Source organism: Ranitomeya variabilis, chromosome 5, assembly GCF_051348905.1.
Source record: "Ranitomeya variabilis isolate aRanVar5 chromosome 5, aRanVar5.hap1, whole genome shotgun sequence".
Classification (NCBI taxonomy): Eukaryota; Metazoa; Chordata; class Amphibia; order Anura; family Dendrobatidae; genus Ranitomeya; species Ranitomeya variabilis.
In genome coordinates this window covers 479,096,438-479,122,305 of record NC_135236.1, presented here as the reverse complement: position 1 = coordinate 479,122,305, position 25,868 = coordinate 479,096,438, and the positions used below count along the sequence as shown (strand labels likewise).

General features: G+C 46.9%; 2 protein-coding genes across 5 annotated transcripts in view; both read left to right on the top strand.

Moving 5' to 3' along the window:
• Positions 1-2,057: 2,057 nt before the first annotated feature.
• The window catches only part of TMPO (thymopoietin), a 33,772-nt gene continuing 9,961 nt past the window's right edge, over positions 2,058-25,868 (top strand). For 2 of the 4 annotated variants that reach the window (XM_077265513.1, XM_077265510.1), the window contains exons 1-6: positions 2,058-2,599; positions 6,148-6,274; positions 6,373-6,522; positions 13,320-13,417; positions 23,208-23,315; positions 23,566-23,685. In XM_077265513.1, coding sequence (XP_077121628.1) covers positions 2,375-2,599; positions 6,148-6,274; positions 6,373-6,522; positions 13,320-13,417; positions 23,208-23,315; positions 23,566-23,685 — 828 coding nt within the window. In that variant the 5' untranslated portion in view covers positions 2,058-2,374. The remainder of the gene's footprint in view (positions 2,600-6,147; positions 6,275-6,372; positions 6,523-13,319; positions 13,418-23,207; positions 23,316-23,565; positions 23,686-25,868) is intronic. The other 2 variants (XM_077265511.1, XM_077265514.1) reach the window with 2 other exon arrangements.
• On the top strand, positions 7,121-12,236 carry LOC143776290 (uncharacterized). The gene is made up of 3 exons (XM_077265515.1): positions 7,121-7,657; positions 7,760-9,553; positions 9,677-12,236. The coding sequence occupies exons 2-3, from the start codon at positions 9,377-9,379 to the stop codon at positions 10,868-10,870; spliced, it is 1,371 nt and encodes a 456-aa protein (XP_077121630.1). The 5' UTR covers positions 7,121-7,657; positions 7,760-9,376; the 3' UTR covers positions 10,871-12,236.

Genomic DNA, 25,868 nt, shown 5'->3' with positions numbered 1-25,868 from the left:
GGGAATATGAGCCATGCATGCAGGGGGGGGGGAATATGAGCCATGCATACAGGGGGGAATATGAGCCGTGCATACGGGGGGGGGGGAATATGAGCCATGCATACAGGGGGGAATATGAGCCGTGCATACGGGGGGGGGGGGAATATGAGCCATGCATACAGGGGGGAATATGAGCCAAGCATAAGGGGGGGGGGGGGATATGTGCCATGCATACAGGGGGGGGGAGATATGAGCCATGCATACAGGGGGGGAATATGAGCCAAGCATACGGGGGGGGGGGGCGATATGAGCCATGCATACGGGGGGGGGGGGGAAATATGAGCCATGCATACAGGGGGGGATATGAGCCATGCATATGGGATGGGAGAGATGAGCCATGCATACAGGAGGGGGGGGGGGGTCATTATACAGTATTGAGCATCATGTAGGATCATTATACAGTATGGAGAACTGTGTGTGGCTGTTATACAGTATGGAGCACTATGTGTGGCCATTATACAGTATGGAGCACTGTGTGGCCATTATACATTATGGAGCATCGTGTGGCCATTATACACTATGGAGCATCATGTGTGGCCATTATACATTATGGAGCATCATGTGTGGCCATTATACAGTATGGAGCATCATGTGTGGCCATTATACAGTATGGAGCATCATGTGTGGTGGCCGTTATACAGTATTGAGTATCACGTGTGGCCATTATACAGTATGGAGCACTGTGTGGCCGTATTTTTTTGTTTATAATTATTGTATATAAAACAGTGTGATCAGCAGTGCTAAATGGCTGTGGTTGGGACGTGGATATGGGTGTGACTAGTTGTGAAATGGGTGTGGTCAGAGGCGTGGCCTAAAATTTGCCGCGGCGCACTATGCGCGCCGCAAACTTTATAGCTCCTTCCCTTCTTCAAAAGTTGGGAGGTATGGTACCACATTTGCCAGATCACGGCAAGTGCCGCAAATTCCATAGGGGAATGAGGCCGAACGCAGTGTTGCTGTAAGTGATCCGTTACGCGGCAGATGCAGAAAAACTGCCGGATCTGCTGCAAAACGCGACTTTCACATCAGCGATTCTTGCCAAAGTCACTGCCGATAGTGTCATACTCACCAAAGGGGGAGGCAGCACTAAAAGTGCCTAGGGCAGCAGAAACTCTAAATACGGCCCTGGGGGGGCTACATTATATTCTGTGGGGGGACTGCATTATACTCACGGTACTACATTATATTATGGGGGGCTACATCATACTATATGAGGGGTTACAGTATACTCTATGGGGGGCTGCATTATATTCTGTGGTGGGGCTGCATTATTCTCTCAGGGGACTACATTATATTATGGGGGCTACATCATACAATATGAGGGGGCTACAGTATACTCTATGGGTGCTACATTAAATTCTGTGGTGGAACTGCATTCTCTCAGGGGACTACATTATATTATGGGGGCTACATCATACAATATGAGGGGGCTACAGTATACTCTATGGGTGCTACATTATATTCTGTGGTGGAACTGCATTCTCTCAGGGGACTACATTATATTATGGGGGCTACATCATACAATATGAGGGGGCTACAGTATACTCTATGGGTGCTACATTATATTCTGTGGTGGAACTGCATTCTCTCAGGGGACTACATTACATTCTGTGGTGGGTTGCATTATACTATATGAGGGTGCTACATTATATTCTATGGTGGGGACTGTGTCATACCTGAGGGGGTTGCATTATATTTTGTGGAGTGCTGCATTATATTCTATGAGAGGGGACCGCATTATATTTTATGAGGGGGCTACCCCAACCCTTGCTACATAATTAAGACTTGTACTACCTTATATTATACCCTGATATTAGCGCTTTTTACCGCACAATTGGTGGTCTTGTATCTATTTCTATGTAGCTACATAGTGGGCCCCAAGAATGATTTTCTCTGGTGTGCCCAAGGTGCTCCAGTCCGATGCTGTGTATATGTCACTCAGCCTAGGCTTGGCTGGTTTCTCTCAGCGCTGCGCTTGCGCTCTACAATCACGTCCCTGGCTGCAGACAGATCAGAGCCGTTTGTCTGTCTCCCCGCCCTCCTCAGTGGGCAGCACAAAGGCGGCGCAGCCTCCACAGCTCGGTCCCATGGACTCTAATCTGTAAGGCCGAGTTGTGATGTTTTTTTTTTTTTTAAAGGCCGCCCTCAACCAATCCCCGCTCGCCTTGCTTTGCCCGGTAGCCAATCCCAGCGCGTGTTATTGTTTGGCCTCCCGCTTCTTCGTCGCGCACACTGCGGCCGTTACCAGCGTGCAAGTGTTTCCGTTCCCAGCTCGGCACAATTGGCAGCCTTCTGTCAGGGCGGTGACTGGCGGCTTGTCCTGCATGTGTGCGCCATGTCGGAGTACCTAGAAGACCCCTCCGTTCTCACCAAAGAGAAGCTGAAGACCGAGCTCATCGCTAATAAGGTGGTTCTCCCCAGCGGGGAGCAGCGCAAGGACGTCTATGTGCAGCTGTACCGCCTGCACCTCAGCTCCCGCAACCGCGCCACTCCGGACTTCTCCAGCGACGAAGAGCGGGAGTCCACGCCGGTACGGGGCAGAGGCCGGCCGCCGGGACGGGTGAGCACGGGGAAGGGCTGAGGGGCACGGAGAGCCGCTGCTGGGAGGAATGAATGAGGCTGCACTACCACTACCTGCTACCTGCTCAGGCCTCTTCATGAATATTCTATGAGGGAGCCATGGCGGGCTCCAGAAGTAACTGATCCCAGCTGTGTGGTGTTAAGTAACGGTTCAGAAAGGGACAGCCGGCCGGATACACCGCAGCCTCTCGTGTCCGGTCTGCTCATTACCTCAGGGGGTTGTGTGTGTGCTCTGTGCTGTTCTGCTTGTCCCGCTGCAGCGCCACCTGGAGGAGCTGGCGAGTCGCTTCCCGCCTTTTTTCTTGTCTTGAATGTCTTCAGGTTGTGGAGAGGTCTGCGACATGCCAGCCTTCGCCTTCTTGTCTTCAGGTTGTGGCGCTCTCGCCATGTCACTGCCAGCATTAGCCTTCTTGTCTTCAGGTTGTGGCGCTCTCGCCATGTCACTGCCAGCCTTAGCCTTCTTGTCTTCAGGTTGTGGCGCTCTCGCCATGTCACTGCCAGCCTTAGTCGTCTTGTCTTCGGGTTGTGGCGCTCTCGCCATGTCACTGCCAGCATTAGCCTTCTTGTCTTCAGGTTGTGGCGCTCTCGCCATGTCACTGCCAGCCTTAGCCTTCTTGTCTTCAGGTTGTGGCGCTCTCGCCATGTCACTGCCAGCATTAGCCTTCTTGTCTTCAGGTTGTGGAGTTCTCGCCATGTCACTGCCAGCATTAGCCTTTTTGTCTTCAGGTTGTGGCGCTCTCGCCATGTCACTGCCAGCCTTAGTCGTCTTGTCTTCAGGTTGTGGCGCTCTCGCCATGTCACTGCCAGCCTTAGTCGTCTTGTCTTCAGGTTGTGGAGTTCTCGCCATGTCACTGCCAGCCTTAGCCTTCTTGTCTTCAGGTTGTGGCGCTCTCGCCATGTCACTGCCAGCATTAGCCTTTTTGTCTTCAGGTTGTGGCGCTCTCGCCATGTCACTGCCAGCCTTAGTCGTCTTGTCTTCGGGTTGTGGCGCTCTTGCCATGTCACTGCCAGCATTAGCCTTCTTGTCTTCAGGTTGTGGAGTTCTCGCCATGTCACTGCCAGCCTTAGCCTTCTCGTCTTCAGGTTGTGGCGCTCTCGCCATGTCACTGCCAGCATTAGCCTTCTTGTCTTCAGGTTGTGGAGTTCTCGCCATGTCACTGCCAGCCTTAGTCGTCTTGTCTTCAGGTTGTGGAGTTCTCGCCATGTCACTGCCAGCCTTAGCCTTCTCGTCTTCAGGTTGTGGCGCTCTCGCCATGTCACCGCCAGCCTTCGCCTTCTTGTCTTCAGGTTGTGGCGCTCTCGCCATGTCACTGCCAGCCTTAGCCTTCTTGTCTTCAGGTTGTGGAGTTCTCGCCATGTCACTGCCAGCCTTAGTCGTCTTGTCTTCAGGTTGTGGAGTTCTCGCCATGTCACTGCCAGCCTTAGCCTTCTCGTCTTCAGGTTGTGGAGTTCTCGCCATGTCACTGCCAGCCTTAGCCTTCTCGTCTTCAGGTTGTGGGGCTCTCGGCATGTCACTGCCAGCCTTAGCCTTCCCTGAAGGATACAGACATCTTTATGAACCTTTCACTGAACCAACATCGTGGCATTATTTACTGAGTGTACGTTGGTCTCAGTTGCATTGACTGAGCCATGAGTTGGTGCAGAGAGCGCCAATGTTCATTTTCCTTATTTGGCTATATGGGAAGAATAAACTGACAAATGGGAGCCAAGGACATCAAGGGTTAATTATTTTGGTGTCAATCAAACAGAAGACCGTTTTCTTCTGATCATAAAACAGGCAGTCCGTTTAATAATTCTAATTGAGGGCCCATTGACATAGCAGATGTTATGGATGTGGGATACGTTGGTGTATAGTTTATTATTTTCTTGAAATGAATTTGTAGGTGTAGATCCCATAACATCCACACACTGTCATCCATAGGACAGAGCATACAACATAAACCCGTCACTATATAGTGGCCATGAGTTTCAGGATCTGGCTGTTTACTGAAGTGGCTTTGTCTGAGAATCTGCCCTCGTCGTTGTGCACATGCCCCAATACTACTCATTTTTTTCCCCACTGTTTTATTCAGAAGCAAATAGTCCTTGGTGAGACCATCCTCCATATTCCTAAAATTGGACCATAAACCATATTTATCCCCTATTAGCATATTGGTGATAATTGTATCTCTGGGATCCCCATGAATCCCAAGAAATGACCGCAGTCCTAATCGCATGAGCGCACTACTGCTCTATTCATTGCCCATGTGACTGACAGGGCTAGCAGAGTACTGTACTGCTACTGAATGGGCTGGCAATAGTGATGAGCAAACGTTCGTGGATAAGATGTTATCTGAGCATGCTCGTGTGCTAACCTAGTGTCTTCAGCGTGCTCTAAAAATATGTTCGAGTCCCTGCAGCTGAACGTCTCACAACTGTTTGACAGTCGCAACACAAGCAGGGATTGCCTGACAAACTGACAATCCCTGCATGTGCTGCAGCTGTCAAACAACCCAAGGGGATTTGAACATATTTTTTGAGCACGCCAAAGATACTGTTAATACACGAGCACGTTCGCTCATGACTACCTGGCATTGCTCGTATGTGACCACTGCTCCATTTGAATGAGAGATGCGGATAGCTTGGGGTTAGGCGATTCATGTTTGTTTTCTAACCCAATTGTTTTGTTTGTCCATCAATCATGTCAGAGGATTTTGCATTTATTGTAGGACAGTGGGCCCCAACCTGTGGCTCGGGGGGCCCTTGATGTGTGGCAGGTGGCTGGCTCTCAGCATGGTGCATTAGCACCAGGTGTAGCAAACGGCTATTAAGAGTAGATCTCTAGATGGTGACAGTTGTGTGTAGCCCAGCACAGAAAAGCAGATCAGGATGGGAGTTAAGATGGGAAACCCTTGAGCTTGGCATACTGCGTTGGTGTGATTTCAGTGGAAAAGCTTTGACTGGCATTATACCGGTAATGTAGGCTCTGGGTGTCACTGAGTGGGGCAGGAGCTGAATGTAGCTTGCAACCCTTTTTTATAGCTGAATGTGGCTCTCGAGGTTGGGGACTTCTGTTGCAGGACATTGCTTGTGTAGTTTAGACTCCTTTTTGAACAGAGATGTGGTGCTTGATTTCTATATCTACCGTTTCCAATCTTTTTCTGAGCTCATAATTGCATGAGTACCTTGCTGGTCTCCTCAGTTCCCATTCCAGTGGTCACAGACTACAGAAGTGATGCTATGTCCAAGTCAGAAGATTACTGCGAGACTCTCGGGCTTTGACAGCAGTGCTGATATTTTATTCTTCAGGCCGTCATGGGCCCATTTATAAAATGTAAAAGCAGGCAACACCTTTAATAAACAAGCAGGGTGTTGGCACCCTCATGAGAGAGACCAGCATAGAGACCTTAAGATTGACTGTTATACTCCACTTTTTCTCGCCCTGAATAAGGTAGAAGAGTGCATCTGGTTTGCTTCTGATTTCACCTTTTTAACATGTGATTTAATAATCTGCTGATTTACATTCTATACTGTATTTTTGTTTTTAAGAAAGCGACAAAAAAGACAGATAAACCAACTGTAGAAGGAAACGATGAACAAGGCATAACTTCTCTCAGTAATGACGCTCTCAGGGAGGAGTTGATGAAATACGGAGTGAAGGCTGGTCCTATATTGGGTATGTTTTCTGAATAAAGCATTTTAGTTTCACCCCTTTATATTGTATAGCCTTGCACAAAGTCATTGCAACCTATCTTTCTTTTTTCTCATTTACAGACAGTACAAGGAAAGTTTATGAGCAAAGGCTTTCAAAGGTGAAGGAGCAGCAAAATGTGGCATCTATTGCGCCTCCTGTAGCAGACTTGTCAACTGCCGATAACAAACAGAATGGAAACACAGATTCTGGACAGTATAGCGACAATGATGGTAAAGCTTCAATTAGAATTTCAATTTGTTGTCTGGCCTTAGGCTATGTGCACACGTAGGGAGGGTCCTCTGCGGGTTCTCCCGCAGCGGATTTGATAAATCTGCAGGGCAAAACCGCTGCGGTTATCCCTGCAGATTTATCGCGGTTTGTCTTGCGGTTTCCGCTGCGGGTTTACTCCTACTATTGATGCTGCATATGCAGCATCAATAGTAATGTTAAAAATAATTTAAAAATGGTGTTATACTCACCCTCTGACGTCCCGATCTCCTCAGTGCTGCACACGGCGGTCCGGTTCCAAAGATGCTGTGCGAGAAGGAACTTCGTGACGTCACGGTCATGTGACCGCAGCGTCATCGCAGGCCCTGCTCGCACAGCAACCCTGCGACCGGACGGGCTGAGAGGTGAGTATATCCATTATTTTTTATTTTAATACTTTTTTTTACTCTTCGCCACGACAGCACCCTACTGGAGAGAGGGATCCGCCCCGCAGGAACAGGAAACCTATTGAGAAATAAAAGGGGGCGGTCCGCCTCTCCTCCTCAGTTTAGGTTTCCTGTTCCTGCAGGAACGACAGGACTTCCGAATGAGAAACCATACCTGGGCTTGCATGCCGCCTGCGCAGTATCCGAGAGAACGGCAGGGGCTGCGGCTCAGAAGCAGCGTCGGGGGAGTTCCGTTAGACGGCTCCCCCCTCGTCTGATGGAGCGGGCAGACGGCCGGGTCCGGGAAAGGCCGACCGGCGTCCTTCCCAGCGTGCGGTACGGCAGCAGGAGCGGGTAAGATGACCTTCCTTCGCGGCCCGGCGTTGAATCCCGGGCCGCACACGCGCCGACCGCCGCAAATACAGGCTACCCCGGAAGTGGATCTTGGACTTCCGGGGCGCCTAGGCCGGATCCAGGGCAGGGGAGCGGCACTGTCTGCGCATGCGCGGAAAAAAAACAAAAAACAACGTTTTGGCGCTCTATTTAAAGCGCTCACTAACGCTGAAACGGCGATGCAGAGATGTCATCCCCAGGTGCCATGGACCCTACAACCGGAGTTCCAGTACCCCCCGCCAAAGATCACGCCAGAGGATCCTCGGACACCGCTCGTAAAAGCGACGGTTCCAGAACAGGATCTCGGCCTTCTGATCCGGTATTATTTGCTTCACTGGGTGAGTTGTGAACTCTGCCTATTAAGCTAACGCTGTCTCCCTATATCTCTCTTTTCCCTTTCTCTCTCTACTTACATGCTTAGAGCAAAAAACGACAAAAAACGAAGCACAGGGAATGTGCCTTGTGTAACCAGCCCCTCCCTGACTCATACCCCAAAAAACTTTGTGAGGACTGTTTTAAAGAAACAACACAGGGAGCAGCAGTGTCCATTACGGACCTACGGGCCATTATTAGAGAAGAACTAAAAAATATGACCCAGGAAAAACCGCGTAGTTCTAAATCTAAAACACCGACACTTGTGTCAGACTCCGATAGTGACCAACCGATACTGTCAGATGCCTCCCTATCATCATGTCCAGCGTCATCATCCTCATCAGAGATTGAGGGACGCTCATGTTTCCCCTTAGACAGTGTGGACAACTTGGTAAAATCCATTCGAAATACCATGGGGTGTGAGGAGTCTAAGGGTGCGCAAACCGCGCAAGAGATAATGTTCGCGGGTTTGGCAGACAGAAAGAGGAGATGTTTTCCGGTTATACCAGCAGTGAAAACATTAATCAAAAGAGAGTGGGAGAAGCAAGATCAGAGAGGCTTTCTACCCTCAGCCTCAAAACGCAAATATCCGTTTAGTGACGAGGAGCTTCTTACTTGGACCAAAGTCCCTAAAGTCGACGCGGCTGTAGCCTCTACCTCCAAACAATCCACTTTACCTGTGGAGGATGCGGGACTATTGGTCGATCCTTTTGGATCGTAAGGCTGAATCATCCCTTAAACGTTCCTGGGAAGCGGCTACAGGAATATTCAAACCTGCAGTAGCCAGTACTTGCGCGGCCCGGTCAATGATCATCTGGATTGATCAGTTAGACCAGCAAATTGAAAAGAAAAGCTCGAGAGAAAAACTAAGAGCAGCCATCCCCTTAATACGAGGAGCAGCGGCCTTTCTGGCAGACGCCTCCGCCGACTCACTCCGTTTAGCAGCAAGATCTGCGGGCCTTGTAAATAACGCAAGAAGAGCTCTATGGATGAAGAGCTGGAAAGGGGACGCGCAATCTAAATCCAAAATATGCGCAATCCCATGTGAGGGTGAGTACCTCTTTGGTAAAACCTTAGATGACATACTCAAAAAGGCAAAGGACAGGAAGAAAGCTTTTCCTGAATCCTCTATTCCCTTTTACAGGAGAGCCTTTAAGAGGAGGCCGTTTGGCAAAAGGAGGCAAACAGATAGGTCTACAACATGGACCCCTAAGGACGACAAGCAGAGAGGTACCATGTTTAGAAGACCCAACCCCCCAAAAGACAACAAATACTGAGGACATACCAGTTGGGGGCAGACTTAAATTTTTCACCACCCAATGGGAGAAGATAACATCTAGCTCGTGGGTTTTAAATATCGTCCGAGATGGAATTAAATTAAAATTCTCTCGTGTGCCCCACGAGTCTTATATTATAACAACTCTCAGCTCGCCTATACAGCAACAGGCTCTAGAGCTTGAAATTCAAACCCTAATATCAAAACGGGTCCTAGTCCAAGTACCGATGGGACAGGAGGGTAGGGGATTCTACTCTCCCCTATTCCTAATCTCTAAGCCCGACGGTTCTTTCAGAACCATCATAAACCTTAAACTCAATTCATTCATTGAAAATTATACATTTAAAATGGAGTCCATTAGGTCCACCATAAAACTCCTTCCCAAACTGTATGATGGGGGGCATTGATCTAAAGGATGCTTACTATCATCTCCCCATTCATAACAGATACCAAAAATTCCTCAGAGTGGCGGTAAAAATCAACAACGAGGTTCGTCACTTCCAGTATGCGGCCTTACCCTTCGGCCTCTCAACAGCGCCGAGGATCTTCACCAAGATAATGCTAGAGGTGATGGCATACCTACGCCAGAAGGAAACTTTGATTGTGCCCTATCTGGATGACTTTTTGGTAATAGGAAATTCAGTTACTCAATGTGCTGATCGTTTAGCTCACGCAATTTCCTCTCTACAGGACCTGGGCTGGATAATCAATACCGACAAATCCAGACTCACTCCGCTTTCCCGTCAGGCGTTCTTGGGGTTCCAGTTAGACTCCATATCTCAAAAGTGTCTCCTGCCGCAGGTAAAAATCCTACTGATCAGACACAAAGTCCTAGCCGCAATAACTAATCCTCGTATATCCCTAAGACAAGCTATGTCGTTACTAGGGTCTCTTATCTCTTGTATACCAGCAGTGAGATGGGCTCAACACCACACTCGAGTACTACAACATCAAATTTTACAAGAGGATAGACGGTTATTTGGTCACCTAAATACAAAAATAACCTTATCTCAGGAGGTTTTAACTTCCTTAGAGTGGTGGCTAGACTCAAACCATTTGTTGAGTGGGGTTCCATGGGTAATAACGCCATCTCACACCATAACCACTGACGCCAGTCCTCATGGATGGGGCGCTCATATGGGGAACGATTATTGCCAGGGGTTATGGAGCATGGAAGAAAATTGCAGCTCCTCTAACTTTAAAGAACTGAATGCTGTAAAATACGCCTTATACCATTTCCTCCCACAGATTCGGGGGAAAGACGTCAGAGTCCTGTCCGACAACACCACCACGGTGGCGTATCTAAATCGGCAAGGAGGTACGCGATCAGAGACTCTGTCTTCTGCTACGGAAATCTTAAATCTAGCAGAAAGTCACCTAACATCCCTTACTGCACTGCACATAAGGGGAGCAAGCAATCAGCAGGCGGACTTTTTAAGCCGACACACCCTAAGGCAAGGAGAGTGGTGTCTAAACCAGCAAATATTTCTGGACATAATATCTCTTTGGGGCCGTCCTCAGATAGATCTTTTCGCCATAAGGAAAAACAGAAAAGTCCGGAGATTTGCTTCTCTATCTCCAGCGGATCATCCGGACATTCTGGACGCTCTCCAAGCCCCTTGGCAGTTCAGTCTGGCGTACGCATTTCCTCCGATCATATTGCTACCTCAAGTTATACGCAAAATCAGAGAAGAAGGGGCGAGAGTTGTACTGATAGCTCCATTCTGGCCCAAGAGACCATGGTTCTCATGGCTACGGACCATGTTGGTCTCAGATCCTTGGGTCCTCCCCTCAACGCCCAACCTTCTCTTCCAGGGTCCGTTTTTCCACCCTCAGGTGGACAATCTCCACCTGACGGCCTGGAACTTGAGAGGCAGATGCTAAGATCGAGAGGATTCTCGGGGGGTTTAATTGATACGCTTCTCCATAGTAGAAAACCCTCCACCACAAAAATCTATACAAGAGTATGGAGAAAATTTTTTCAATTCCATACATTTACCAACACGTCAGAGATTCCGATACATTCTATCCTGGAGTTTCTTAAAAAAGGGAGAGAACTAGGTCTGACTGTAAACACCTTAAAGGTTCATGTTTCAGCACTAGGAGCCCTCTATGGCCATAACATTGCGGGGGATAGATGGGTATCCAGATTTATTACGGCCTGCGAAAGAATGAATCCAGTTATCATACCTAGAATTCCACCCTGGGATTTAAATTTAGTCTTACAAGCCCTAACAGACTCTCCATTCGAGCCAATAGACTCAATCCCAATTAAATGTCTATCACTAAAAACGGCCCTCTTGGTAGCACTGACTTCAGCTAGGAGAATCAGTGACATCCAAGCACTCTCTATAGATCCACCTTTTTTGTTAACCTTTCAGGATAAGTTAATTCTTAAACCAGACCCTTCCTACCTACCCAAAGTAGCGAAAAAATTCCACAGGTCACAAGAAATAATCTTGCCCACTTTCTTCAGTAATCCCTCCACTCCTGAAGAACAAAAATATCACACTCTAGACGTTAAAAGAGTAGTGTTAAAATACATTGAAAAGACCAGTAGCTGGCGACAGAGTAGGGCTCTGTTTATTTCCTTCCAGGGTGTCAAGAAGGGTCATGGAGTAACAAAAAGCACCTTATCCCGGTGGATCAGAGAGGCTATCAGACTGGCTTACTCCGCGAGGAAAGAAAACCCTCCGGAAGGCATAACGGCACACTCTACCAGAGCGATGGCATCCTCCTGGGCAGAGAGGGGAGACGTCCCGATTGAAACTATATGTAAGGCGGCAACGTGGTCAAATCCTTCTACATTTTATAACCACTATAGGCTAGACCTATCGTCAACTTCTGACCTAGACTTTGGCAGGACTGTCCTCAGCACGGTGGTCCCCTCCCTAGGTGATGGTCTCTGAAAGATCTCCAGTAGGGTGCTGTCGTGGCGAAGAGTAAAAAGCCGGATTACTCACCGGTAATGCTCTTTTAGTGAGTCCACGACAGCACCCTCTTACATCCCTCCCTATATTAATATAATGCATATTATTTGAGTAAAATCCTTTTAATCATAAGCAAATAAGTTTAAAGAATGAAATAAATGATATTTGCCTAATATTGGCGGTCCTCCGGGTACTCTGAAATCAAAACTGAGGAGGAGAGGCGGACCGCCCCCTTTTATTTCTCAATAGGTTTCCTGTTCCTGCGGGGCGGATCCCTCTCTCCAGTAGGGTGCTGTCGTGGACTCACTAAAAGAGCATTACCGGTGAGTAATCCGGCTTTTCACACACAAATATGGTTCCCAGGGCCTGGAGGAGAGTCTCCTCTCCTCCACACCGGGTACCATCTGCACATGATCCGCTTACTTCCCGCATCGTGGGCACAGCCCCATGCGGGAAGTTAGCGGATCAATGCATTCCTATGTGTGCAGAATCTCTGCGATTCTGCACAAAAAAGTGACATGCTGCGGAATGTAAACCGCTGCGTTTCTGCGCGGATTTTCCCGCAGCATGTGCACAGCGGATTGCGGTTTCCATAGGTTTACATGTTACTGTAAACGCAATGGAAACTGCTGTGGACCCGCAGCCGCAGAAACGCTGCGGTTCCGCGGTAAAAACCGCAACGTGTGCACATAGCCTTAGGATACAAGTCTGCAGTCACATAGTGACTGCTTATGCATGAAAACGAAGGTATCCAGCTCCAGAATTAAAATCAAGTCATTATTGAACAACTTTAAAAATAAGCTGCTTGACAATTCGGTACATACCCGAGGAAGAAATGCTTTGAGCAACTGGACGCGTTTCGAACACGTGTAGTGTTCTTAGTCCTCAGTTTTTTCTGAAAAATCCGCAATGAAATCCGCAACGTGTGCACATACCCTAAAATGTTGGAGTCGGGCATGTGTTCTACACAGCTATGTACAAATTTACTTCAGAATGCTATACCCTCTTCATTTGATCTGTGGTTTGTGGCCACACTGCTAGTGAGTGGAATTTGCATTCTCCTTTACTATAAATACATCAATGTATATAGTTGCATGTGTATGAAAAGTAAAAAAAAAAATATTCCTTTTTTGTTTTACAATGTATGTGTACATATATACCCCAAGCTGTTTTCATACATTGTACATTTATAGCATACTATTAGGATATGCTGTGGAAATATGAGTTGCTGTAGACTTACTTGATGAGCATAAAAAAATTTGTTTGTGATAAACTGGAATATACGTCACTCTGTAGGGAAATACACTTTCTTGCATTATAAAGAGTGTATTTCATTATGATTGCTCCAGTTACCACTGTGTTTTATAAACACTTTTTTTTCATTATTCTTACTCTATTTATAGAACCCAGGACAGACCAGACTTTTGAGCCTAGAGAGCCAATAAGAAGTAAACAAAAGGCTCAAGTAACCTCTCGGTCCAAAAGACTGGAGCAAAATGAGGTATGTGTTAAAGGTGGTTCTTACATGAATAGGTTTTGCAAGTTTTATTTGTTTTTTCTTTCAGTATACAGTGTTGGAGGTGCCTTGTCCAAATGTTAAAAATTTGAGTGCATTAAAGGGAATCTGTCATGTTAAAATTGTGGGGTTAATCTGGAATTGAATAACGCTCTAAATTTGTGGCCACTGCACTGAAAGCCCGGTTGCCTGAAGGAAGTTAAAGGGGTATTCCTATCCCAATATGTAGTAGGTATAATGATATTAGCAAATTCCTCCAATCAGAAAAGTAGTAGTTTTTCTAACTTGCTATGTCTTCCTCATGAGCAGTGCATTGCAGGACCTTGGGTATTCAAGGTTACGACCGTAGCAGCTAGCGGTCACTAGCAGTGGTTGTAACCATGGATACCTAAGGCCCTGCAGTGTCTGCACATGAGGAAAGACATATCAGAAAAACTACTTCATTTATAATTGGAGGTATTTGCTAATATTAAACCTACTTATTGAGATAGGATTTTGGAGCTGGGAGTACCCCTTTTAACTGTAAACCTGCTGGCAGCTTTCAGTCATGCTGGCGCGTCTTCAGTCACAGCTTAGTACACAGTGCTCAACGACCTTAACCATACACTGACTGACAGCTGGCTTATTTTCTGCCAGGAGCCAGGCTTTTAGTGCAATGACTGCACAGCTTTAGAACACAATTAACCTGCAGATTAACCCCATATATGCAGGTTAATTGGGTTTTGTGACACAAGATACTGTTTGGTTTTTTTGTCTTTTTTTTGGGGGGGGGTCTTGGAACAAGGCAACCATATCTCCTGGATAATCACTTTTATAGAAATACATCTAAAGGTGTTTTTTTTTGTGTGTTTTTTTTCCAACTAGAACATAGCACTCATTTGTCTGTACATCAGCTTAGACAAAGAAAGTTGTAAGTAATAGACAGCCAACCCTCTTTAGGCCTCTTTCACACGTTAGTGTGTCCAGGACGTGTGGTGACAGTTTTCACACGTACCAGAAGCAAATACACACCTGGACCCATTCACGTGAATGGGTCTGTGCACATGTCAGTGTGTTTCCATGGACCGTATGTCCGTGGGCAAAATATGCTGACATGTCTGTTTTTAACAGCAGTACAGGCCACACAACGTCTGGCACATCTGCACAGGGATGTCATCAGTGTGACACATAGCAGCGCCTGAGAAGCCGCAATACAGTTAGCACTGTTCCCCGGCGCCGGATGCAGAAGACTGCTTTCATCAGTCTCCCCTGCTCTGCCAGCGAGCAGAGGAGAATGATGAGTTATATTCAACTGATAACAACGACAGCTGATGGGGCTATTGCTCCCATCAATCTACACCTGCTGCTGCTAACAGTGAGAGTAGGCTGTGGATGATTGGAGAATTAATCAGCTGCCTCCTGCGCTATAAATATAATAAAAAAAAAAAAAACTGGCATGGGTTCCCCAGTATTTTTTGATAACGAGCCAGGCAAAACTGACTTGCTGGGGGCTGCAACCCTCGGCTGTCAGCAAGGCTGGTTATCAAGAACAGAGGGGTCCCTATGCTGTTTTTAAAAAAAAAAAATATTTAAATATAAGACACTTCAAAGATCTGTGGCGAACTCTGTGACTTTTTCTCACGGTGATGAGGTTACCACAGTTCAACACGGCTGGGAATGCAGCATCAGTGACCCATGGTAACCTCGATGAGGTCACCACTGCTCACTGATGCTGCGCTCGCATCTTGGCACTGACCAGGTTGGAAACTATCCCCAGGCATGAATTAAGGTGTGGGACAGAACATCGGACAAGTGAGGAATATTGTTGTTTGTTTTATTTTTGTTTTATCACAAGAGACAAGGGTTTCAATGGAATGGGTCTTGGGTGAGTTTAACGGTGTTTTTTTATTTTAAAATAAAAATGGAGTAGTCTTATTTTTATTTCAAATAAAGGACTTTATACTTAAAAAATTAAAAAAAAAAAAAACCGGCGTGGGGTCTCCCGTCATTTTTGACTACCAGGCTTGCTAAATCAGACAGCTGGGGGCTAGTATTCTCCAGCTGGTAAGGGGCCATGGATATTGGCTAAACCCCCAGCCTAAAAATAGCAGTGTACACCCACCCAGAAAAGGCACATCTATTACATACGCCGGTTCTGGCGCTTTGCCCGACTCTTCCCACTTGCCCTGTAGTGGTGGCAAGTGGGGTAATATTGTGGGGTTCATGTCACCTTTGTATTGTCGGGTGACATCAAGCCCATGGGATAGTAATCAAAAGATGTCTATGAGGCCACGTTCACACCTTGCGGCGTCCCTCTGCGAGTTCTCCCTCAGCGGAATTGATAAATCTGCAGGGCAAAACCGCTGCGGTTATCCCTGCAGATTTATCGCGGTTTGTTCCACGGTTTCCGCTGCGGGATTACTCCTATACTATTGATGCTGCATATGCAGCAATATGCAGCATCAATAGTAATGTTAAAAATAATAAAAATTGGTTATACTCACCCTCCGATGTCCGGATCTCCTCGGCGCTGCACGCGGCGCTCCGGTTCCAAAGATGCTGTGCCGAGAAGGACCTTCGTGACGTCACGGTCATGTGACCGCGGCGTCATCACGGTCTTGTGACCGCGACGTCACCGCAGGTCCTGTTCGCACAGCAACTGAGACCGGGCGGCCGCGTGCAGCGCTGAGAGGTGAGTATAACATGATTTTTTATTTTTTTTTTTTTTACACTATTTATGCTTCCCAGGGCCTGGAGGAGACTCTCCTCTCCACCAGCCCGGGTACCACCCGCACATTAACCGCTTACTTCCCGCATCGTGGGCACAGCCCCATGCGGGAAGTAAGCGGTTCAATGCTTTCCTATGGGTGCAGAATCGCTGCGATTCTGCACAAAGAAGTGACATGCTGCGGGTTTTAAACCGCTGCGTTTCTGCGCGGTTTTTCCCGCAGCATGTGCACTGCGGTTTGCGGTTTCTATAGGGTTTACATGTTAATGTAAACGCTATGGAAACTGCTGCGGACCCGCAGCATCAAAATCGCCGCGGATCTGCGAGAAAAAACGATAAGTGTGAACGTGGCCTAAGGCATCTCTCCGTTACTAATCCTATAGTTGTGTGGTAAATAGACATGCAGTAATTCTAAAGTCTGTTATATGTATGTATATGTGTATACACATGGCCCACGTTGTTGGCGCACACGGGCGGAGACACATTCTCCTCGAAAGCCCCCCTGCAAAACTCACTGGCTGCAACGTCCCAGCCGCTGTGAGCTACAATCAGGGCCGCCGCCTTCAGAGTATCAGTGCGCGGAAGACACAGGCCACATCTAGCTCCGTGGTGTCTAGAATGGAGTTGCTTCCTGTGAGGCATGAGGGAAAGGGAGGAGCCTCAGTGATTACACCTCTGTGCTCATAACGGTAAGCTGCTGTGCACGGGTGAGGTGAAAATGGAGAGGAGTGAGATGAAAATGAGAGAAGTGAGGTGCTGCTGCAGTATGAGGCTCTGTATATAGGAGTGAGGTGCTGCAGGTGGACGCTGTGTATAAGGCCACATTCACACTTTTAAGTATTTGGTCAGTATAAGCCAAAACCACGAATGGGAGAAAAATACAGAAGCGGTGAGATGTTTCGAATAAACTTTTCCTCTGATTGTTTTACTCCAAGTTTTAGCTTACAAATACTGAGGTAAAAATACTGGCCAAATATTTTAAGTCTCCTTCCAGGTATGTGCACCACCTACAAGTCAGTGGATACAGTAGCAGACCCTGATCAAGCATTATTCTATCCAATAGAGTTCCTCAACTCCTTGGAACCACAAGGACTTCCTCCGCATTGCAATATCCATTAACAAGGCTCAGGGACAGTCCTTGAAAGTAGTAGTAGGGATCGATTTGCAATCTCCATGCTTTTCTAATGGTCAACTTTACGTGGCCTGTTCGAGTTGGAACTGCCAAAAATCTGTTCATCTTTGCACCGGAAGGAAAAAACAAAAAATGTTTAGCAAAAGGCTCTTGAATGAGTTGAAAATAAAATACTAACAATACTTGGGTAATCTTGCAAATCTGTAGTGTTGAATATATGATAAGAAATGTTTTTATGTACAATATAATCATTACAATTTGTTATAACCGTTAATTACTATGCCCGGGCAACGTCGGGCTCTTCAGCTAGTTTGAAATTAAAACAAGATACACTTTTCCATTTTTATTGAAAAATAGCAAACACCGTTGTACTCGCCTAACACCCATTCCATTAAAACCCAAGTCTCCTGTAATAAAACAAAAATAAAAAAACAATATTCCTCACCTGTCCGATGTTCTGTCCCACGCTGTAATCCATGTCCGGGGGATAAATAGTTTTGAACCTGGACTGTACCAAGATGCGACTGTCCAGGCTGAGAACCAGTGATGAATGAGCTGCTGTGAGCGCAGCATCAGTGAGCAGCAGTGACCTCAACGAGGTTACCTTGGGTCACTGAGGCTGTGTTCCCAGTCAGGCTGAACTGTGATGACCTCAGCACCATGAGAAAAAGTCAGAGTTCACCACAGATCTTTGATGTCTTATTTAACCCCTTCATGACCCAGCCTATTTTGACCTTAATGACCTGGACGTTTTTTGCAATTCTGACCAGTGTCCCTTTATGAGGTAATAACTCAGGAACGCTTCAACGGATCCTAGCGGTTCTGAGATTGTTTTTTCGTGACATATTGGGCTTCATGTTAGTGGTAAATTTAGGTAGATAATTTGAGTTTATTTGTGAAAAAAAACGGAAATTTGGCGAAAATTTTGAATATTTCGCAATTTTCACATTTTGAATTTTTATTCTGTTAAACCAGTTATGTGACACAAAATAGTTAATAAATAACATTTCCCACATGTCTACTTTACATCAGCACAATTTTGGAAACATTTTTTTTTGCTAGGAAGTTATAAGGGTTAAAATTTGACCAGTGATTTCTCATTTTTACAACAAAATTTACAAAACCTTTTTTTTTTAGGGACCACCTCACATTTGAAGTCATTTTGAGGGTTCTATATGGCTGAAAATACCCAAAAGTGACACCATTCTAAAAACTGCACCCCTCAAGGTGCTCAAAACCACATTCAAGAAGTTTATTAACCCTTCAGGTGTTTCACAGCAGCAGAAGCAACATGGAAGGAAAAAATGAACTTTTAACTTTTTAGTCACAAAAATGATCTTGGCAACAATTTTTTTATTTTCCCAAGTGTAAAAGGAGAAACTGGACCACGAAAGTTGTTGTCCAATTTGTCCTGAGTACGCTGATACCTCATATGTGGGGGTAAACCACTGTTTGGGCGCAGGGCTCGTAAGGGAAGGAGCGCCATTTGACTTTTTGAATGAAAAATTGGCTCCAATCTTTAGCGGACACCATGTCGCGTTTGGAGAGCCCCCGTGTGCCCCCCACAAGTGATCCCATTTTGGAAACTAGACCCCCCAAGGAACTTATCTAGAAGCATAGTGAGGACTTTAAACGCCCAGGTGCTTCACAAATTGATCCGTAAAAATGAAAAAGTACTTTTTTTTTTTTTTCACAAAAAAATTTTCGCCTCTTTTTTTTCATTTTCACATGGGCAACAGGATAAAATGGATCCTAAAATTTGTTGGGCAATTTCTCCTGAGTACACCCATACCTCACATGTGGGGTAAACCACTGTTTGGGCACATGGTAAGGCTCGGAAGGGAAGGAGCACCATTTGACTTTTTGAATGAAAAATATCTCCATCGTTAGCTGACACCATGTCATGTTTGGAGAGCCCCTGTGTGCCTAAACATTGGAGCTCCCCTACAAGTGACCCATTTTGGAAACTAGACCCCCCAAGGAACTTGTCTAGATGCATAGTGAGCACTTTAAACCCCCAGGTGCTTCACAGAAGTTTATAACGCAGAGCCGTGAAAATAAAAAACATAATTTTTCTTTCCTCAAAAATGATTTTTAGCCCGGAATTTTTTATTTTCCCAAGGGTAACAGGAGAAATTGGACCCCAAATGTTGTTGTCCAGTTTGTCCTGAGTACGATGATACCCCATATGTGGGGGTAAACCACTGTTTGGGCGCACGGCAGGGCTCGGAAGGGAAGGCACGCCTTTTGGCTTTTTGAATAGAAAATTAGCTCCAATCATTAGTGGACACCATGTCGCGTTTGGAGAGCCCCTGTGTGCCTAAACATTAGAGCTCCCCTACAAGTGACACCATTTTGGAAACTAGACCTCCCAAGGAACTAATCTAGATGTGTGGTGAGCACTTTGAACCCCCAAGTGCTTCACAGAAGTTTATAACGCAGAGCCGTGAAAATAAAAAAAATTTTCATTCCTCTAAAATTATGTTTTAGCAAGCAATTTTTTATTTTCGCAAGGGTAACAGGAGAAATTGGACCTCAATAATTGTTGCCCAGTTTGTCCTGAGTATGCTGGTACCCCATATGTGGGGGTAAACCACTGTTTGGGCGCACGGCGGGGCTCGGAAGGGAGGGAGCACCATTTGACTTTTTGAACGCAAGATTGTCTGGAATCAATGGTGGCGCCATGTTGCGTTTGGAGACCCCTGATGTGCCTAAACAGTGGAAGCCCCTCAATTCTAACTCCAACACTAACCCCAACACACCCCAAACCCTAATCCCAACTCTAGATATAACACTATCCCCAACACACCCCTAACCCAACACACCCCTAATCCCAACCCTAACCCCAACACACCCCTAACCACAAGCCTAATCTTAACCCTATTTCCAACCCTAGCCCTAATTCCAACCCTAACCCTATGTGCCCACATTGCGGATTCGTGTGAGATTTTTCCGCACCATTTTTGAAAAATCCGCAGGTAAAAGGCACTGCGTTTTACCTGCGCATTTACCGCGGATTTCCAGTGTTTTTTTGTGCGGATTTCACCTGCGGATTCCTATTGAGGAGCAGGTGTAAAACGGAATCCGCACAAAGAATTGACATGCTGCGGAAAATACAACACAGCGTTTCCACGCGGTATTTTCCGCACCTTGGGCACAGCGGATTTGGTTTTCAGTAGGTTTACATGGTACTGTAAACCTGATGGAAAACTGCTACGAATCCGCAGCGGCCAATCCGCTGCGGATCCACAGCCAAATCCGCACCATATGTGCACATAGTCTAATCTAACCCTAATTCTAACCCTAACCCTAGTGGGGGAAGAAAAAAAATATATATATATATTTTCTTTATTTTTATTATTGTCCCTACCTATGGGGGTAATAAAGGGGGGGGTTCATTTACTATTTTTTTTTTATTTTGATCACTGTGATAGGTTTTATCACAGTGATCAAAATGTACCTGGAACGAATCTACCGGCAGGCAGATTCGACGGGCGCACTGCGCATGCGCCCGCCATTTTAGAAGATGGCGGCGCCCATGAAGAAGACGGACAAACACCGCGAGGCTCGGTAAGTATGAGGGGGAAGATCGGAGCACGGGGGGGTGGTGGATCGAAGCACGGGGGGAGCGGACAGGAGGACGGGGGAGCGGACAGGAGGACGAAGGGGAGCGGACCACAGTACGGGGCAGAAAGGAGGACTGGGGAGGCGATCGGTGGGGGGGGGGGGGGGCAGATTAGGTTTTCCAGCCATGGCCGATGATATTGCAGCATCGGCCATGGCTGGATTGTAATATTTCACCATTTTCATAGGCGCTCTGATTGGCTGTTTCACTTTCAACAGCCAATCAGAGCGATCGTAGCCACGGGGGGGGGGGGGGGGGGTGAAGCCATCTCAGGAAGCGGTTGCTCTCACTGTTATTAATGAAAGCAGGTGGAGAATGATGGGAGTAAAGGTACTTCACACGAAGCGACGCTGCAGCGATAGCGACAACGATGCCGATCGCTGCAGCGTCGCTGTTTGATCGCTGGGGAGCTGTCACACAGACCGCTCTCCAGCGACCAACGATGCCGAGGTCCCCGGGTAACCAGGGTAAACATCGGGTTGCTAAGCGCAGGGCCGCGCTTAGTAACCCGATGTTTACCCTGGTTACCAGCGTAAAAGTAAAAAAAAACAAACAGTACATACTCACCTGCGCGTCCCCCAGCGTCTGCTTCCTGACATTGACTGAGCTCCGGCCCTAACAGCACAGCGGTGACGTCACCGCTGTGCTTTCACTTTCACTTTAGGGCCTGCGCTCAGTAAGTGTCAGGAAGCAGATGCTGGGGGACGCGCAGGTGAGTGTGTACTGTTTGTTTTTTTTTACTTTTACGCTGGTAACCAGGGTAAACATCGGGTTACTAAGCGCGGCCCTGCGCTTGGTAACCCGATGTTTACCCTGGTTACCAGTGTAAAACATCGCTGGTATCGTTGCTTTTGCTTTCAAACACAACGATACACAGCGATCGGACGACCAAATAAAGTTCTGGACTTTATTCAGCGACCAGCGACATCACAGCAGGATCCTGATCGCTGCTGCGTGTCAAACTAAACGATATCGCTAGCGAGGACGCTGCAACGTCACGGATCGCTAGCGATATCGTTACAAAGTCGTTTCGTGTGAAGGTACCTTAATAGTCCCATCAGCTGCTGCCTGCTGTTATCAGTTGAATATAAGGGATAATGTTTCTCCTTACAGAGAGTGATCGGTCAAGCATGCCATGATGAGGAGCTGCAATGATCCTCAAGGAAATATGCAAATTGTCTCTTCAAAGAGGAAGAGGAATAGAACTCTAGTGCCACCTATAGGAAGTGGCAATCCTAAATGTCAGTCGGCCTTTTAACAAGCCCTTATCACATGACTTAGGATAAAAGCCAAAACCAGAATCTCAATTTGCAAACTTACTTTCTGGTTTTGGCTTTTATCCCAAATCATGTGACAAGGCTCGTTAAAGGGTCGGCATTGACTTTTAGGATTGCCACTTCCTGTAGGTGGCTCTAGAGTTCTAGTCCTTTTCTCTCTGAAGAGACAATTTGCAGTTGAATATAACTCGTCATTCTTCCCTGCTTGCGCTGATCGTCGGCAGAGCAGGGGAGAATGATGGTCACTGTACCGCTGCATCTCAGGCGCCGGTACGTGTGGTACTGATGCAGCACATAGTTGCCACAAGTATTGCACACACAGATGCTGTGATCTCCGGTACTAGTTTTTCTGGTACTGGAAATACCAGGACTTAAGTTGATCGAATGGCTTCAGGATAAGTGCTTATCTGAATAGCTGCATCGGTTACCTGGAGCCCTCCTGATAAGCAGCTGTTTGGCACCGCAGCTGCATGTGTCCCAACTGTGTGACAGTTACAACACATGCATGGATAGTCCAACAAACAGGCTCTCCATGCATGTGTTGTGGCTGTCACACATGCCGCTGCGGCGCCAAACAGCTGATTATGGGGAGCACTCCAGGTAACAGAGGCAGCTATTTGGATAAGCACTTATCTGGAGCTATTTGATCTACCCTAATCAGGACGTGTGAAACCAGTCTTATGCATATAACTGATCCTTTGCTGACAACCTGTTGTGCACAAGCTAGAAGAAAAGCTGCAAAGACCATCACCATCTTATTACCAGAGTACCATGCACATTTCTCAATGTGGGAAAGCATACATGTGAATTTTCTTCACCTCAACTCTGACCAGAACAATCGATTTGTGGGGTGGAAAGAAGCTAGTTTGCATTTTGAGACTTACTTTGACACCCTTACTATAGAGGTAACTTATGAATATATTAGTCGACAGTGGACAATTGGTGAGCTTAAATGAGTTGTAGATTGTATATTCAATGCAATTTTATTCCTAAGAATGTACAGGTATTTGTGTTTTTGGCTTTTTTGAATGTAGATAGCTGAAGATACGGAAGTCTTGTCAGAACTAAATGTCAAACGAAGTAGCAGGCTGCCTCCGAAGGATTTTCTCCCTGAGATTGAGGAATTATCCATCAATCTAATTGTAAAGATATTTCTTTTCTGACTTATTTCCACTCAATGTTTGCACTTTGCACAAGTATTTTTATTTTTTTTCTTCTGAGCTACTTTTCACTATTATCTCTTTCACTGACTTGCTGTTTCTGAATGATGGGATTTGGTGGTAGAGCTCACCACATTGTATTTTGCTTGTTCTTTGTTTTGTTTTTTCCTTTGTAGTATATAGTGTACTTTAGGAAGTTTCTCACCTACATATTTATTTAACCCTTGACCAGAACATTTCCAGTGATTCCTTTTCTGAGCTTCCAAAGGTGTTGGAGTCTGAAAAAGGTGGTCGACTGCAGGCTGTTTCTAAAGAGTCAACAACTGTAGCAAGAAGGACACCAAGAAAGAGGGTGACTGCAGTTATTGTTTATCACCATGCTTTGGGGTTGGGTTGGGTTTCAGTACACTGCAATGCTTTAGATGTTTTTCCAGTACGTTCCTCCTGAATGCACACCAGGAGGTAGTCCTTCCAAGACCTATGGGACAGTATCACGGAGAGGTTAAAAGACCTCTCCCACTTCCACCCTCCAGTGTTATTCCTGTCCCTACAGGGGATAGACGCATCAGAGCTAGAGTGAAGATGATGTATCCTGTGGAGCTTAATTGCACGGACTTGCGGGGCATTGGAGGAGGGTTCACGTATTTCCCGTCCTTGCCAAGCAGTCCCTGGGCCAACACCTATGAGTAGAGGTCCCTCAGCCATCAAGAGTTGTATCTTCTGAACTGATGCAGTGTTCCAGGTTGTGACACCGCTTCCCTCCATGGTGGGCTCTCAGCATTACCAGTCCCTCCTGTTCTAATGGTATCTGGAGGCGATGGTTATGAAGAAGGAAGGGGTGAAGTTAGGGGATGGTGTGGAGGCAACACAGGTAAGTGCACTGTGTAAATGTCTCATATATCTAGTCCTCTGGGCTCATACTAGCCTCGTGCCTTTATGCTAAAGCTGGGCCCATGGCCTCATCTTCTGAAGCTTGGTGTCGGGTACAGATGTCAGGCCTTGGATCTCTAGGCTAAAGTTAGGTCACGTGTCTGGCCTACTTCTCATGATTTGAATTCAGTTTGCCACGTCATGCCTGCACAGGGCCTCACAATTGAGCTTCAGAGTTTAACTTATGCCGAGCATGTTTGTCTTCATTTTGTGGACGAACAACACTCAGATGTTTTCAGTGTTATCTGCCGTTCCAGTATCCGTCTGTCTACTCCATCCGTAGTAGGACGCATGGTGTTAATACAGCATATTACGGTATCTCTGTGATGACTGCCCTCCAGCAGCATCTCGTTAATTGGCTTCTTCAGGTGGGTCTAGTCATACAATTGAGATGTACCACTCAAAGTAAAGGTTTATCTTGAATTCAGAGGAATTAGTCTCTTAAATGCAAGTCTGAGTTTGGTCTCGTGTCTCGCACCTTCAAGCGTGGCCCTAGCCTGTGCCTCGCAGGGTCTCTGGCTTTGTGCATCGTGCCTATGCCCATGGTCTGTATTAAGACTTGGCCCTTAATTGCGGAGTTCATACTATAAGGGTATGTGCACATGTTGAGGATTTGCCTGTGGATCCACAGCGGATTTGGCCCTGCGGATTCGCAGCAGATTTCCATCCAGTTTACAGTACCATGTAAACATATGGAAAACAAAATCCGCAGTGCACATGCTGCGGAAAAGACCGTGCAGAAACTCTGCGGTTTATTTTCCTCAGCATGTCAATTCTTTGTGCGGATTCCGCAGTGTTTTACACGTGCACCTCAATAGGAATACACAGGTGTTAATACGCAGGTGAAATCCGCACAAACGCTGGAAATCCGCAGGTAAAACGCAGTGCGTTTTACCTGCGGATTTTTCAAAAACGAAGCAGAAAAATCCGCACAGAAATCCTCAACGTGTGCACATACCCTTACATGACATACTACTGATCTGGGAGTGAAAAAAAAATCCCATGAGTTAGATGCTAATTTTTCCATCATACATGACTGCACCACGAGAGGGGATCCGCCCATCAAGGACAGGAAACCTTCAAGATAAAAGGGGCGGCTCCTCTCTCCACATCAGTTGGTTTCCTGTCCTTGATGGGGAACCCTAAAGATGGAAGACTTCTGATGAAGACAGAAGATGATGCCAGGGTCGGGTGGATTTGGGCAGGCGCTGGTCTGTTGCACCAGTCACCAGGTACTGGTAGTCGCCTCGGGGGCCATGTATACCATGCCCCCCCTGAGCGAAGCATGGCCACAGCCCGTGAGGCGAACGCCCGGGTGAAGATTCTCCACGGGGGCCGCAGAAGGCGCTTCCAACTCCCCCCCCCCCCCCCCCCCCCCCTTCCTGTCGAGTTAGAAATCCTGCTGTCCACGGGGGTCACCTGTTGACCAAAGGTGGCCATGCAGCCCGTGAGGCACATCGGTGCCCGGGCTAGGTAAGCTCCTCGGAGGGTTTTGGGGCCCTCCCTGTCGAGCGTGAAGAGCAGGTCTCCCCCCTCCTCCCTGACAGTACCTGATACTACATGGAGGTGAGTGCGGCAGAGCAGGTATGGAGCGGTGTCCGGAGC

Bases quoted from the DNA above. Each gene is read 5' to 3' on its own strand.
- LOC143776290 (XM_077265515.1), top strand. From the start codon at position 9,377: ATGATGGGGGGCATTGATCTAAAGGATGCTTACTATCATCTCCCCATT. The intron at 9,554-9,676 runs GTGATGGCATAC...TCCTCTCTACAG, and splicing joins TCACCAAGATAATGCTAGAG to GACCTGGGCTGGATAATCAA.